General features: G+C 36.0%; 1 protein-coding gene across 2 annotated transcripts in view; it reads left to right on the top strand.

Annotated features, from left to right (window-relative positions):
- Positions 1 to 733: 733 nt before the first annotated feature.
- The window catches only part of abcc2 (ATP binding cassette subfamily C member 2), a 40,936-nt gene continuing 25,267 nt past the window's right edge, over positions 734 to 16,402 (top strand). Inside the window, exons 1-14 of one of the 2 annotated variants that reach the window (XM_084092368.1) lie at positions 734 to 777; positions 877 to 1,138; positions 3,632 to 3,802; positions 4,761 to 4,904; positions 4,994 to 5,134; positions 7,433 to 7,555; positions 7,647 to 7,702; positions 8,266 to 8,488; positions 11,718 to 11,893; positions 12,416 to 12,593; positions 13,304 to 13,558; positions 13,969 to 14,034; positions 14,130 to 14,267; positions 15,531 to 15,677. In XM_084092368.1, the coding sequence (XP_083948494.1) occupies positions 1,097 to 1,138; positions 3,632 to 3,802; positions 4,761 to 4,904; positions 4,994 to 5,134; positions 7,433 to 7,555; positions 7,647 to 7,702; positions 8,266 to 8,488; positions 11,718 to 11,893; positions 12,416 to 12,593; positions 13,304 to 13,558; positions 13,969 to 14,034; positions 14,130 to 14,267; positions 15,531 to 15,677 (1,860 nt within the window). In that variant the 5' untranslated portion in view covers positions 734 to 777; positions 877 to 1,096. Of the gene's footprint in view, positions 778 to 849; positions 1,139 to 3,631; positions 3,803 to 4,760; positions 4,905 to 4,993; positions 5,135 to 7,432; positions 7,556 to 7,646; positions 7,703 to 8,265; positions 8,489 to 11,717; positions 11,894 to 12,415; positions 12,594 to 13,303; positions 13,559 to 13,968; positions 14,035 to 14,129; positions 14,268 to 15,530; positions 15,678 to 16,402 lie in introns of those variants that run through there. The other variant, XM_084092369.1, reaches the window with a different exon arrangement.

The following is a 16,402-nucleotide window of genomic DNA, read 5'->3' as shown; positions in this document are numbered from 1 at the left end:
ATTTTGAAGAATTTAAGTTATAGTTTATGCATATACATTGCCTATATATTTTTCTTCATATCCTAACCCTTGTTTGGGATCAGTCTTGTATCAGCTTTGAATTTAGACAGCATTTAGTGTGATGTTTTCGCTGTACAACATAAACCTAATCTAATCTATAAAGCAAGAATGTACAGATCATTATTAATGTATTTATTTGTGTGTGTGTGTGTTTACTTTAGCAAGTACCTTGTCTTAAGTTCACGTTGTTAACTTGTTGCAACTTTTGTGGGATTAAAAAAATATCCTAAATAAATTAGATTACATTTTTTTTTATATTATTTAAATAAATGTTTTGGTTTTACTTTATTTTGATATTCCCCCTGTAGACATCCTTTTGACTATAAATAATGTTTACATGTCAGCTAACTCTCATTAGAGTATTAGTAGACTGTTAGGGTTAGTAGAATAAGTTGACCTGTAGTTACTTACAGTTAGTAGAAAGTCTGTTGGTGGACCATCATAATAAAGTGTTTGCAATGTTTTAAATCAAACAAATTGATAGTAATTTTTGTTACATAAGACTGGCCATAAGTAGCCATCCTTTGTTTATCTTTCTTTAATGATTTTATAATGGCAGGAAACCCGACCTATAACAACAAAAGCAAGAGAAAAGAAAACGGAAAATAGCTGTTTCCTATCGTGTGTGTGTGTGTGTGTGTGTGTGAGTGTGTGTGAGTGTCCATCCCTCCCCCTCCTCACATGTACATAACTATGGTGCATCTGGACTTTAGACAGGTGAGTAATGAAAACTGAATAGTAATCTCTGGGCTGTTTCTTTTTCAACAAGTGGGGAAAGGTTAAATGTGTAAGCATTTGTTCTGTCACAACGGACAGGACGCTCTGAGACGACACCGCCACTCAGATCATTAAGCCGGTGTGGGTGACCTCTCTCAGAAGACCAGAGTTCAGGTTAGGGAGAACAGCACAGATCAACTCGAGGTTTATGTGACGTTTCCACAAGAATAATAACTTCAGCGCTGAGAGAATCAGTGTGGTGTTTAGTGGAAGAAAAGCCTCGTCTGTGTTCGCTGCTGGTCAGTGTGATGGAAGAAACATGTCAGCGGCTTTAGAGAAATACTGCGGCTCCGTTTTCTGGGTGAGTTTCTTCAGCTTTCTAAGTTCTGAATGACAATACAGTCAGATTCTACAATACAACAGGCTAAAGTCATGGGAAATTCATAAAAAGAGAGACCGAATTATATTATATACAGCTCAGAGTCAAATTATGTTGCTGGGACACATCAGAATATTACTTTGAATAGAATATTTATATTTTAATATACCTTACTTTGTGCGTTCTACACAAAATGCAGCCCTAAATGGTACAAATTAAACGTTTTTAATTTATGATTATTTTGTAAAAGATTATTTTGTTTTCTATGACAACTGACATTGGCTCTGAGAAAGATTATTACTGTTAGCTAAAGCTATTCAAAACATTTCTGTTCATTCATGAAATAAAGCTGAAATTAAATAAAATATAAATATTATTTGAAAAACTTAAAAACTAAACGAAAATTAGAAATGTTGCCTCGGCAATAAACTGAAATAAGCTGAAGTTGAGGCACTCAAATTATTAACTGGAAATAAATAAATAAATACAAATACAAATAAATTAAACCTAAACAGCAATATTATACATTGTATAATACATTGTGCAATACATTGACAAAAGCACATAACAAAATTACTAAACTTTAAACTAGAATGAATGTGAAAATTAAAAATATAAAATAAAAGCTAATTCTTTAGCCTATAAATAAAACGTAAATTAACACTGGTTCTGATCAGTATGTGGATTTGATGCAAGTTATTTCAAGAAAATGTAATATGTCTTAGGCATAATTATTGTAAATTAAAGTTGTTTTAATGAAAGTGATTTTATTTTTATTTTTAAATACAAATTTAATAGACTAATAACTAGAATTACATTTCCATTTATAAATTTAGCAGACTCACAAACAGATTTTGAATTAAAGGGATAGTTCGGCCAAAAATGATATTTAAGCCATGATTTACTCACCCTCAAGCCGTTCGAGATGCATATGTCAATCTTTTTTCAGACGAACACATTTTCAGTTATTTTAGAAAACGTCTTAGATCTTTCAGTGGTTATAATGTGAAGCAATGGGGTCCAGCTGCTTCAAGTCGCAAAATGTGCATGCATCCTTCTCAAAAGTAATCCATCCGGCTCCAGGGGGATAAACGAAGGCCTTCTGAGGGTAATCCGTGCGGTTTTGTCGTAAAAATATACATATTTAAAACTTTATAAACGAAAATAACTGGCTTCCGGTGGCGGTCGACACGCGTTCACGGAGATGGATGCTGGCGTATGACGTAGGACGTAACGCAGGAAGCGTCGTGACGTAGAACGAGCGTGACAGCGCAGCCAGAGAGCAGAGCAAAACAAAACTCTACGTTCGTTCTACGTCACGACACTTCCTGCGCTACGTCCTACGTCATACGCCAGCATCCATCTCTGTGAACGCGCGTCGACCGCCACCGGAAGCCAGTTATTTTAGTTTATAAAGTTTTAAATATGTATATTTTTACGACAAAACCGCACGGATTACCCTCAGGATGCATGCACATTTTGGGTCTTGAATCAGCTGGACCCCATTGCTTCACATTATAACCACTGAAAGATCGAAGACGTTTTCTAAAATAACTGAAAATGTGTTCATCTGAAAAAAGATTGACATATGCATCTCGAACGGCTTGAGGGTGAGTAAATCATGGCTTAAATATCATTTTTGGCCGAACTATCCCTTTAATCATTGAAAGCAGATTAAGCTATATATATATATATTATCACTAGATCCATTATTTGATTCTTTATTTATGTCATGATTCTTTCTTTGTTTTTCTTGTTAACAAGACAGACAGAGACAGTTATGGAGTTGTTAGTATATATATGGTGCCATAGACAAAATTTGACATGCAATGCTTGGTATGTCCAGATGTTTACCCAGTATACTTAATTTTATACCTCATGTTCAAAAGATAAAGGTACATTAGAAAAACGTGGATGACAGACAAAAACTAGACGAATTCACGCCTTATGTCCTAAGCTGCAGTTTATAGGTAAAAGGTAATTTAAGAAAACAGAACAAAAAACATTCTGTTAGATCATGACATTGCATATGACAGTAATAAAAGCCCTTGAGTCACACAGTGTTTTCTGAGTGTAACTACAATAACAGATTTAATCATTGACAGTCTCACAGATCAGCAACATCAGGATGACTTCTGCTCTGAGTTGAACTCCTGCCCGTGTGTCTGATTTCACTGTCATGCCTTTGATTTATACTAGACCTCGCCGGAGCCTCTGCGCTATAGACTGCGCGGTGGTTTTAATGTATACTTCTGCGTCGTTGTCCGCGGTGACGCGCAATTACACATGCAGAGGGAGCGCGTGAAACCCGCTTGCGACCAATCACAGCGCTTGCTACATTTGCAACTTGCGTTGTTATATTTTTGGAGAAGTGCACGTCAGGGTACGCGCGCAACACACAACCTATGGGAGTTCGACGCAGAAGTATAAATTGGGCTTAACGTGTGTGTGTGTGTGTGTGTGTGTGCGTGCCAGAATGCCTCGTACCTGCAGCGCCCGGACCCGGATCTGCCGGTGTGTGTGGAGAGGACGGTCCTGGTCTGGTTCCCCTTGCTCTTCCTCTGGCTCTGCGCTCCCTGGCACTTCACTAGTTTCTGCAAGAAATCTGCCAAAGCTCCGGCCTCACGACTCTACATCTGCAAACAGGTGAAATCTGATATCATTCATTTCACAACAAGATAACACTTTAGTTTACAGTGCCCTTGTTACATGTTACATTTACTTGCCATAGTAATAAATTATGCATAATTACATGCAACTAACCCTCAACCAAACCCTAATCATACCCTAACTATATAGCAAGTACATGTAATATTACTCAGTACTTAAATATTTAATTACACTGTAACAATGACACCTTAAAATAAAGTGTAACCCACAACAACCATCTTTTACACAGGCAAATAAATAGTAGAAACTTCTTACTTTAGTTACATGTTCTCATCGCTGGATTCACTTTCAGAACGATTTTGTTCGAGCTGACAGCCAATCAGGATCCATCCTGCTTTAACGAGCTCGAGCATTTAAAGAGACAGCGCGCTTATAATAAACAGAACGATATTGTGTGCTAATGTAGTTATAGTTATAGTTATCGTTCTTAATGTGAATAGGCCTTTACAGTACGTGTCCACTGGCATGGAAACCTGTTCAATCCTAACATCCTCTCAAGTGCCAGGACATTACTAATAATCCTACTAATGTAAACATACAAAAATACAACAAATGTTACTAAAAAGGACATTATGTTATATGTTTAAGTGCATCTTTACAATCCTTTATCTTACATTCTTATCATAATTAAAACCTAAAATCTTTTATGACCTTTTAAAATAATAGTGAATCAGTTTATATATCAAGCGACAAAAACATTTGACATTCATGGACTATTACTAATTCATAACTTTGAGATTTTTATTTTGTTTGATTTTTTTTTTTTTTTTGGAATATCATTTCTGAGGTTTTGAGCACATTTTTGAGTGCAGATCCTAGTTTTCCCGGTCTAATGTTTTCCCGGTCCCCTGGTTGGCTTGTTTAGGTGTGTGTATGAACGTCACGCTGTTCGTCACATTGTTCACTGAAACTCATTGTTCTTTCGGTCCCTCAGATTGTGTGTGGGCTGCTGTTCCTGACAGCCGTAGCGGAGTTAGCGCTCACTCTGGGAGAGGATTATGGGCCGTCGAGTGAATCCGCCGCGCAGAAACACCCAGCAGTGTTTTACACCAACCCTGTTCTCTTCGCAGTTTCATGGGTTCGTTCATCAGTCCTGCAGGCATCCAAACACACACAGAGCTGAAGACACTGGATGAATGCTCAGATCAGGTGTGTGTGTGTGTGCAGATAGTGGTGATGTTGTGCCAGGAGTCGATGCGGCGCCGGGTGAAGTCTGTGGACTCCGGGAGCCTGTTCCTCTTCTGGATCCTTCAGGTGCTGTGTGCGGTTTTCCAGTTCCAGACGTTACTGAGGGAAGCGCTGGCACAGGTACACACAACACTCACAGATCCCACTTATCTCTACTGTTTTGCAGAAACCAAAATATCATATTACTCATATCTCAATCCCCTAGTTCACACAGACAGCACTGTAGCTTGCTCCTTCAATCCTTATTATATGTAAGTTCTCTAGACATCTAATGTCATGCATCCATTTACTGGATGAAAAAGTAAAAACATTTTTTTTTCTCCTGGCAGTTCGACTTTTTTCTCTGCACTCTGCCTCCTCTAACCAGCACAATATTGTTGGCTTATAATCCACACACACACACACACACACACACACACACACACACACACACACACTTAAAGATAAAATTTCTTCCACAGGTTTTAAGGTGCATAATTGTTATAGGTGCATATCAATAAACTGTAAACCTGAATAAATTGGCAAAACTCAAATAATTTGAGGTTATCAATTACATCAAATTTTTTAAGTTACGAAATTTAACGTTTAAGTAAGCAGAACTTATGAACATGTATGAACAGAATCATATATTTTAATTGCTCTTAACTTGAAATATTTGAGTAAGCTAATTCATACACAACTTAGAATCTGCATGTAATCTCAACTTAAATATTTTTAGTAGTGGAAACTTGACTAGCTTTAACCAGCTAATTCAAAAAATGCTACCTTGCTAATTGGTGCTTTGATAGTGTAATGATTTAGTCCACTGGAGGCAAGTTGAAGTGAGAACCCAAATGCTATTTATTAACAAAACGAGATCAAACATAAAACAAAGGCATGACGAGGCATGAAACTGTAAACTCAAAACAAGAACAAGAACAAGAACAAGAACAAGAACAAGAACAAGAACAAGAACAAGAACATCAACAGGAAACAATCAATCCTCGACAAAGACACAGGGCAAACATGAGGGCTTAAATACACTGACTAATTACAAGACAAGGAACACCTGTGAACAACGATCAGACGATTAACCAATGACAAGACACATGGCAGGATCACATGACAAACAGGGAATCACATGACAAGACAGAAACATGAGGAGAACAAGAAACAAAACCCAAAACGTGACAGATAGCATTAGCATAGCATAGCACTCGATGAATGAGTACAGCAATTTAAAACATTTAACATACACTGTTCTCAAACCAAGCTCATGCTCCACTCGTCACATGACGGAAACCCCTCAAAAACCCAACATAACAGAAACTCTTCTAAACTAGTATAACAAAACATTAAACACATTTTCCCACTCTCCCTTTTAAGTGTCATGGCAAAGCATGCTGGGAAAAAGAAATCCCAGCCCAGTTTCAGTTAAATTTAAGTTGGTCTAAATTAAAAGAAACAAGTTCAGAGAACTCAAAACAATGAAACAATTCAACTTACTTAAAATGGGTCAGTTTTGTGAACTCAAAAAACACCCAGAAAGTTCTAAATAAAAGTTAATTTGATGGAACTAATTTATATAATTTAAGTTGTCCCTACTCAAACCAATTAATTTTGAGCGTTAGGGTTTAGTCCAGTTCCATTACATTAATTGTATTGCATTGCATTATGTTTTAAAACTACAGAGCTTTGATCATAAAACTGAGCATTTAAATATCATCTTACTAAGACATATTATTGGCAGATATTTATATTTATATGCATTTTATGCAAGTATCTGCTGTACTGTTATAAAGATCTTTTCCTCCATATTCTCACTATATCAGGCTATATAAGCCGTAAAAAAACTGATGTATCAAATATGATACTCAACATAAAACACATATGCAAACTTTTCTCAGTTAAGGTTGAATACATGGTTCCATTTTAAAAAAAGAAGAAGATTTTCTGACTATTATTTCATATGTCAGGCGTTACAGGGTTAATAATGGCACAGATACATGTCCTAGTAATTAGGTGTGTCACTACACCAAAAAATTATAAACTAGACACTTTACAAATGTCATAATCCTAAATATCACCACAAAGCAAATCTCTAACTTCATCTTTACCTGCATACATATACTCGCATATTTACTGGGTAGAAAATCTCATTTGGTTTATTGTGTTTGTATTGCCGTCAAATGTAAACTCATAATTCATAATTGTCCAGCTCTCGAACAAACATTATGAATTTCTGTAAAGCCACTTTGAGACTGTGTGTATAATGAAAAAAGCTTTATAATCAAAATGGACTTGACTTGATTTTATGTTTTTTAAACTGACGGTAATATTGACAAATGCTGTAAAACATTGTTGCTCATTATGACACAGTGTGACTAACGGATCAACACATGTCACCAAACTGACCGTTACTGAAACGTTTTCCCTCAGGATGAAGTGTCGGATGTCCCACGGTTTTCCCTGTTCTACATCAGTTATGGACTGCAGATCATCGCTCTGGTTTTATCAGCCATCGCTGACCTTTCACCCGAAGTTAAAAAACTTTCACAAACGGTACAGAAAGCATGCGAGAAATGCCACTTGTGATGTCACTCGTAATAAACGTATATTTTGTAAATTATGTACTTTCTCTAATTCTTCACAGAATGCCGAAGCAAAAGCAACGTTCCTCAGCAGAATCACCTTTAACTGGTTCAACAGGTGGATCTGAGTTTACTGTGTTCCTTATCTGGCTTTTTCTAGTGTTTTACTGATTAGACTGTCTGCCGATGACTTTCTGCAAGCCACTGTTGTGTCTGTATGACACTCAAATTATGTGTATATTATATATATACACACATACAGTCAAACCAAAAATTATTCAGACCCCATATGAAGAGTTCAGATGCAAAAGCCTCTAAGTGCATCTGAAATTATCTTCTAGAATGATCATTTTTATCAAGCTCGTATATTTAAGTTCAGTAATTTCACTTAAATGAAAATGAAAATGAATTGTCATTTAAGTGAAATTACTGAACTTAAATATACAAGCTTGATAAAAATGATCATTCTAAAAGAAAATTTCAGATGCACTTAGAGAGGCTTTTGCATCTGAACTCTTCATATATAATTTGTGATATATTTTCATAGTGAGTGCAGGACACTATAGTTAATTTGTGTAAGTGAGGAGAGCAAGGTGTCTGAATAAACTGTGGTTTGCCTGTATATGTGTGTGTGTGTGTGTGTGTGTTCTGCATAACAGCTGTGTACATGTTTGTCCTCAGCATGGTCATCAAGGGTTATAAGAGGCCTCTGGTTCAGGAGGACATGTGGGATCTGAAGGAGGAAGACTCCACTCACTGCATCTGTCAGCACTTCGAGGACGTTATGACGGAAGAGCTGAGGAAGGCTCGCGGCGTCTTACAGAAGAAGCGAAGCAAGCGACCGGCTCGAGATGAGGGTCAGAACGGCTTGGCCAAAGGAGTCAGTCAGGATGTTCTAGTTATGGTAAGAGAGTCCGTTTCTGGATTAGTGTTCACAGCTTTACTGTTTATTATTAGTGTTGGTTTGCATTTCACAGACTGAACAAAACGTACAACTTTAGACCAACTTAAAAAAAAAATACTCTAATTTATTACAGCCAAATTTATTAGTTTTTCTCAGTTTATGGTTTGGGTTCAAACCTTTAATTCTGATGAAATATCTACAAATATAAACAAAAGCAACTACAATAATATCATTTTCAATTAGGAGAAAATATTTAATTTAATTAATATAAATAAGACCTTAATGTTTGTTGCGATGTCTTTTTATAATATGCGTCATATTTTCTGTTAAGTACTAACAACGAAAGGAATATGAAGAAAACTCACAATAATTTCAGCAGAAAGTAAAACTGTGAAGAGAAAATACTATTTAATCGAAATTGTGTCTTTCATTTTCTTTCTTTCTGTCATGGTAATTCATAGTTTGATTGACTAGTGTTTTGTGATTACCTGTTTTGTATTGAGTTGATTATCGAGCTTAAAGGGATAGTTCACCCAAAAATGAAAATTAGTCCATGATTTACTCATCCTGAAGTCATCCTAGGTGTATATGATATTCTTCTTTCAGACGAATATAATCGGAGTTATATTAAAAAATGTCCTGGCTCTTCCAAGCTTTATAATGGGAGTGAATGGCCGTTTCTGTTTTGAAGTCCATAAAAGTGCAGAAGGCCTTTATTGAGCCGTGTGGAGCACTTTTATGATGGACAGATGCACTTTTATGATGGACAGATGCACTTTTATGATGGACAGATGCACTTTTATGATGGACAGATGCACTTTTATGATGATAGATGCACTTTTATGATGGACAGATGCACTTTTATGATGATAGATGCACTTTTATGATGATAGATGCACTTTTATGATGGATAGATGCACTTTTATGATGATAGATGCACTTTTATGATGGACAGATGCACTTTTATGATGGACAGATGCACTTTTATGATGATAGATGCACTTTTATGATGATAGATGCACTTTTATGATGACAGCTGCACTTTTATGATGGACAGATGCACTTTTATGATGATAGATGCACTTTTATGATGGATAGATGCACTTTTATGATGACAGCTGCACTTTTATGATGGACAGATGCACTTTTATGATGATAGATGCACTTTTATGATGATAGATGCACTTTTATGATGGATAGATGCACTTTTATGATGGACAGATGCACTTTTATGATGATAGATGCACTTTTATGATGGATAGATGCACTTTTATGATGACAGCTGCACTTTTATGATGGACAGATGCACTTTTATGATGATAGATGCACTTTTATGATGGACAGATGCACTTTTATGATGACAGATGCACTTTTATGATGGACAGATGCACTTTTATGATGACAGATGCACTTTTATGATGGACAGATGCACTTTTTATGATGGACAGATGCACTTTTATGATGGACAGATGCACTTTTATGATGATAGATGCACTTTTATGATGGATAGATGCACTTTTATGATGACAGCTGCACTTTTATGATGGACAGATGCACTTTTATGATGATAGATGCACTTTTATGATGATAGATGCACTTTTATGATGGATAGATGCACTTTTATGATGATAGATGCACTTTTATGATGGACAGATGCACTTTTATGATGATAGATGCACTTTTATGATGATAGATGCACTTTTATGATGACAGCTGCCCTTTTATGATGGATAGATGCACTTTTATGATGGATAGATGCACTTTTATGATGGACAGATGCACTTTTATGATGATAGATGCACTTTTATGATGGATAGATGCACTTTCATGATGGACAGATGCACTTTTATGATGATAGATGCACTTTTATGATGGATAGATGCACTTTTATGATGATAGATGCACTTTTATGATGGACAGATGCACTTTTATGATGATAGATGCACTTTTATGATGGACAGATGCACTTTTATGATGATAGATGCACTTTTATGATGGACAGATGCACTTTTATGATGGATAGATGCACTTTTATGATGATAGATGCACTTTTATGATGGACAGATGCACTTTTATGATGGATAGATGCACTTTTATGATGGACAGATGCACTTTTATGATGGACAGATGCACTTTTATGATGATAGATGCACTTTTATGATGATAGATGCACTTTTATGATGACAGCTGCACTTTTATGATGGACAGATGCACTTTTATGATGATAGATGCACTTTTATGATGATAGATGCACTTTTATGATGACAGCTGCACTTTTATGATGGACAGCTGCACTTTTATGATGATAGATGCACTTTTATGATGATAGATGCACTTTTATGATGGACAGATGCACTTTTATGATGATAGATGCACTTTTATGATGGACAGATGCACTTTTATGATGGATAGATGCACTTTTATGATGATAGATGCACTTTTATGATGGACAGATGCACTTTTATGATGGATAGATGCACTTTTATGATGGATAGATGCACTTTTATGATGGACAGATGCACTTTTATGATGATAGATGCACTTTTATGATGGATAGATGCACTTTCATGATGGACAGATGCACTTTTATGATGATAGATGCACTTTTATGATGATAGATGCACTTTTATGATGGATAGATGCACTTTTATGATGGATAGATGCACTTTCATGATGGACAGATGCACTTTTATGATGGATAGATGCACTTTTATGATGATAGATGCACTTTTATGATGGATAGATGCACTTTTATGATGGACAGATGCACTTTCATGATGATAGATGCACTTTTATGATGGACAAATGCACTTTTATGATGATAGACGCACTTTTATCATGGATAGATGCACTTTTATGATGGACAGATGCGCTTTTATGATGGACAGATGCACTTTTATGATGGACAGATGCACTTTAATGATGGATAGATGCACTTTTATGATGATAGATGCACTTTTATGATGGACAGATGCACTTTAATGATGGACAGATGCACTTTTATGATGATAGATGCACTTTTATGATGGACAAATGCACTTTTATGATGATAGACGCACTTTTATCATGGATAGATGCACTTTTATGATGGACAGATGCGCTTTTATGATGGACAGATGCACTTTTATGATGGACAGATGCACTTTAATGATGGATAGATGCACTTTTATGATGGACAGATGCACTTTTATGATGGACTAACTGACACACTCACAATATTTCTTATTAGGAGGAGATGGGGAAAAAGAAAGACAAAAAGAAAGCGAAGAAGGATTCTGAATCCGACTATCCTCAGTCCTGGCTGATTCCCACCATCGTGAAATCCTTCAAAGGTGTTCTTCTAGAGTCCGCCTTCTTCAAACTCATACAAGATCTGCTGGCGTTTGCTAGTCCACAACTTCTCAAGTAAGTGGTCTGAATTTCTGAATCTTTTCTTGTGCCACATGACTTTAGATTGGACTTTATGGTCTGCAAACATGAAACGTTATCTCAAAGTTATGAACAAACGTTCTTCCTGTAACATTAATAAAACATTTGTTCAAAGTTGTCTGGCCTTTAATAATGTTCTCAAAACATTTGCACAAAACATTATTTATACATCGATCATGGAACGTTTTTTCTTTCTAAAAAGTTTAGTTGGATGTTCGTCTAACGTTTTTTTAAATGTAACTGCTTGTTTCAAAATGTTCAGAGAACATTCAAAAGTAACATTTGCATAATGTTTGAAGAATGATTCAATGAAATGTTCCTTAACGTTCACATAACCAAGACAAACATTTAAAAAACTGGACATCTTTGATGATCAGAGAACAAAGCTTTTATAACTTAATGGGACTGTTAGCGTGTTTTTGTTCGCTGGGCAGATTTTATCAGTTATTATTAGTTCTTTCTGAATCTGGTGGAGCAATATGATGTGTTTTGTCACAGGTTAATGATAGCCTTCGTTCAGGACAAATCGAGTCACGCGTGGACCGGATACCTGTACGCAGTGCTGCTTCTGCTGGTGGCGTTTATACAGTCCGTTATTCTGCAACAGTATTTCCAGCGTTGCTTTGTCCTGGGCATGAAAGTACGCACAGCCATCATGGCTGCCGTTTATAAGAAGGTACGCTGTTAGATCTCTGTTTTGCACCAATCTATAATCTTCTTTGCAATATTCTGCATTTGTGGTTTTAGATGTCTGCTGTCATTTTAAAGTGCCCCTATTATGCTTTTTCTGATATTCCCTTTCATGTAGTGTGTAATAACTGAAACGAGTCGTGAGTGATTCAGTCTCACTTCCTGATGAACCTGCGTAGGTTTGTGACTTATTTGCATAATGCCAGCCTCTGGTCTTGATTGGCTGATCAGCGTCTCTTAGCCCCGCCCTCAAACACTGTAGTTTATCTGAGAGTTTGGTTCGTGTTGTTCATGTCGAGAAGACGCTGTTTTCTGCTGACAAAGCAAATCCACTTTGATGAGATTGATACGGTAAAACCCTCGCCATCGTTACTGTTCGTATCACTGTATATCAAGATCTGAGATTCAGATATGATAATGAGCGTTTGCTTTCTGACCAATCAGAGCAGAGCAGCTCTCAGAGAGGCGGGGCTTAGAGAGACTGAATCTTCAATGGAAGCGTTTCAGACACTGAGAGAAAAGAGCTGATGCTGCAGTGGAGATTATGATTTAAATAAAGTGTTTTTGACCTTACATTAATGTAAACTTGTTGCAGGAGACTCCGAAACAACATTAGAATAGCATACGAGGGGCATTTTAGCAGTCTAATCATTTAATTGCATCATAACCAGTGGATGATTTTGTGATTCCTTTCAGGCATTAGTTGTGTCTAACGACTCCAGGAAAGAGTCGACCGCTGGAGAGATCGTGAACCTGATGTCAGCGGATGCTCAAAGGTTCAACGACGTCACCAACTTCATTCATTTGCTGTGGTCGTGTCCGCTGCAGATCGCTCTGTCCATAGCGTTCCTCTGGATCGAGCTGGGCCCGTCGGTGTTAGCCGGCCTGTTGGTGATGGTGCTGATGGTTCCCATTAACGGCTGGCTGGCCACCAAATCCAGGGCCTTCCAGGTGATCACGCTTCAGAAACCATTACTCTTATGCTGTGAAAGACAAACACTTTAAATGAAGCCCATGCTTATAATGAATTAGAGCTCCATTTAGTAAGTATTACTATATTATAAATATATTCATAAAGACTCAATAAGACCTATACTGCATTATAAGAACAGTTATAGTTACATTTATATTATTTTTATCATGCATTTGCTTTTCCAATGCACATAATCCATTATACACTGATTTATAAGTATTAATTAGTCAGTCGTACGGTTCCATGAATGTATTTGTAAAGATGCAGCCTGCGTTGCTGTAATGTTATTATATTATAGTTACAGTGACATTTGTAGAAAGTGTTACTGAAAACACAATAGAAATTTAATTGCATTATTATCCACTAACGGCAACATGCTTCTTTTCAGGTGGAAAACATGAAATTTAAAGACTCGCGCATGAAGATTGTGAATGACATATTGAATGGAATCAAGGTAAGTGGTTTCCTACACTCCTCTATTATACAGGACAAATGAAAATATGTTTTTGTGACGTGTATTTTCTCATTTCTTTGTCATCTGTGTGGTAGATCCTCAAGTATTACGCCTGGGAATCCTCTTTCGAGTCTCAGGTTCAGGGTATTCGAGAGAAGGAGCTGAAGGTGATGAGGAAGTTCGCCTACCTCTCGTCTGTCTCCACCTTCATATTCGCATGTGCTCCAGCTATTGTGAGTATAATAATGTCTTATACACAGTATGATTTTCTATTGCAAGGCACCCCTCTGTCGCTAACACTTTATTATACTGTTTCTTTATTAATGAACATCTACACAGGAACAAATGAGTAACGCATTATAAACACTCTAGTAACTACTATTAACTAACGAGAAACTCTGATTAATGAATTAGTAAGTAATAGCGCTCAGTTGAATGTGGTAGTTTGCTAATTATCTATTAGCTAATCAATAACTACTATTTTTCATACCTCACTGAAAACTATAAGAACTACTATATACAGGTTCATAATTAATATAAATAATGCATAATGTATAATATAAATGAATGGGAACCCATTAGTAACAAATCAAGTGTTTCTACATCTTTCTAAAGGAACTACTAATAATTTGGATCAGTGTCTAAAGTGAAGGTCATAAACACACGAGTAATGACTGAAGTGAAGGTCATAAACACACTAGTAATGACTGAAGTGTCACCAAATCCATCGGAAGGAATTACTATTCAAAACCTCAAAAGCTTACAATGACTTCAGTCAATATGAGGGAGTTATCATGATCTTCACTTTAGATACTGATCCAAATAATGAGTCGTTCCTTTAGAAGGATGTAGTGACACTCGAGTCATTACTAGTGGGTTACTGTCACCTTTTATTGTAAATTATGTGTTATTCATGTTAATTATGAACCTGTATATAGTGGTTCTCTGGGAGGTATGAAAAAAATCACTATTAGCTAATAATGAACGACCTCATTCGACTGAGCGCTATTACTTACTAATTCATTAATCAGAGTTTCTTGTTAGTTAGTGCTCAAAAGGAATAGTCAAGGATTCAATAGCAAGTGAATACTGGTGTTATTTAACACAAAAGTATAGCGGTCGTGCAGGTTCAGATGGCAGACAGATAGCAGAATAACAGGCTCGGCAACGCAGGACTCAGTTAGTTACTAGAGTGTTAATAATGTGTTACTCATTCGTTCCTGTGTAGTTATTCATTAATGAAGGAACAGTATTATTAAGTGTTACCCAAGTTGTTCACAACATTATTGTTATTTTACTTAATTTTCCTGAACATATGTACAAATGTCTTAACATAAATAGCTTTCAGTGGTGTTTGAGATGAGGGATCCTCAAAGTCCGGCTCAGGCAACAGTGAATTCACAGCAAAGTTTAAATCTATTGAGATCCTGAATGAATGAATGTCAGAAAGCCAGCAGCCCATGATAGACACTGAAGTCATGTGTGGTCATCCTCAGGTTTCTCTCGCGACCTTCGCTGTGTTTGTGTCTGTCAGTCCTGATAACATCTTGGATGCAGAGAAAGCTTTTACCTCGATCTCACTCTTCAACATTCTGCGCTTCCCACTCGCCATGCTCCCACAGCTGATCTCTAGCATGGTTCAGGTACGGCAATCAATGCATTATTACTCTGTAAAAAGTGATCAGTTGACTTAACTTTTAGTAAAACATTATTATTAATTTTTTAACTACTAAAAATGTAGTAAACATGTTACCTTAAAATTATATAGTAAAATTATTATAGTAAATAACTTCATGCTTAATTGAAAAAAATTAAGTAATGTGGAATTGTCAAGTTCACATAACTTAATTTTTTCAATTAAGCATTAAATTTATCTACTTAATAATTTTAAGGCAACGTGTTTATTACATTTTTTAAAGTTTTTTTTTAAAGTGAACTAAGCACTTTTTACAGTGTGTACTTTAAAAAAAGTTGCTGCCTTAAATTTTTAAGTACAATCACCTTTAATGTTTAAGTAATTTCAACTTAAAATACATTAAACTGACTTAAAAAAATTGTTGAATCTTGTATAACTTGTATAAGTAGAAAATTGCTTAACTTATTTTGATGAGTTAAAGCAATGTAAAAACATATGTTGTCATTACTTATTGATCATATAATTTTTACAGTGTATATATTTATATTGTTTTCTATACGGAAGCATCGGTAACACTTTACAATAAGGTTCATTAGTTAACATTAGTTAAATACATTAGTTTGCATGAACTGCACTGAACTGCACTTATACAGCATTTATTAATATTTGTTAATGTTAATTTCAACATTTACTAATACTTGATTAAAATCTTGTTAACATTAGTTAATGCAC

The sequence above is a fragment of the Abramis brama genome (genome assembly GCF_963993115.1).
Source record: "Abramis brama genome assembly, chromosome: 19".
NCBI classification, from domain to species: Eukaryota; Metazoa; Chordata; class Actinopteri; order Cypriniformes; family Leuciscidae; genus Abramis; species Abramis brama.
The sequence above is the reverse complement of the archived record's forward strand: the minus strand, read 5'-3'. Positions and strand labels throughout refer to the sequence as shown.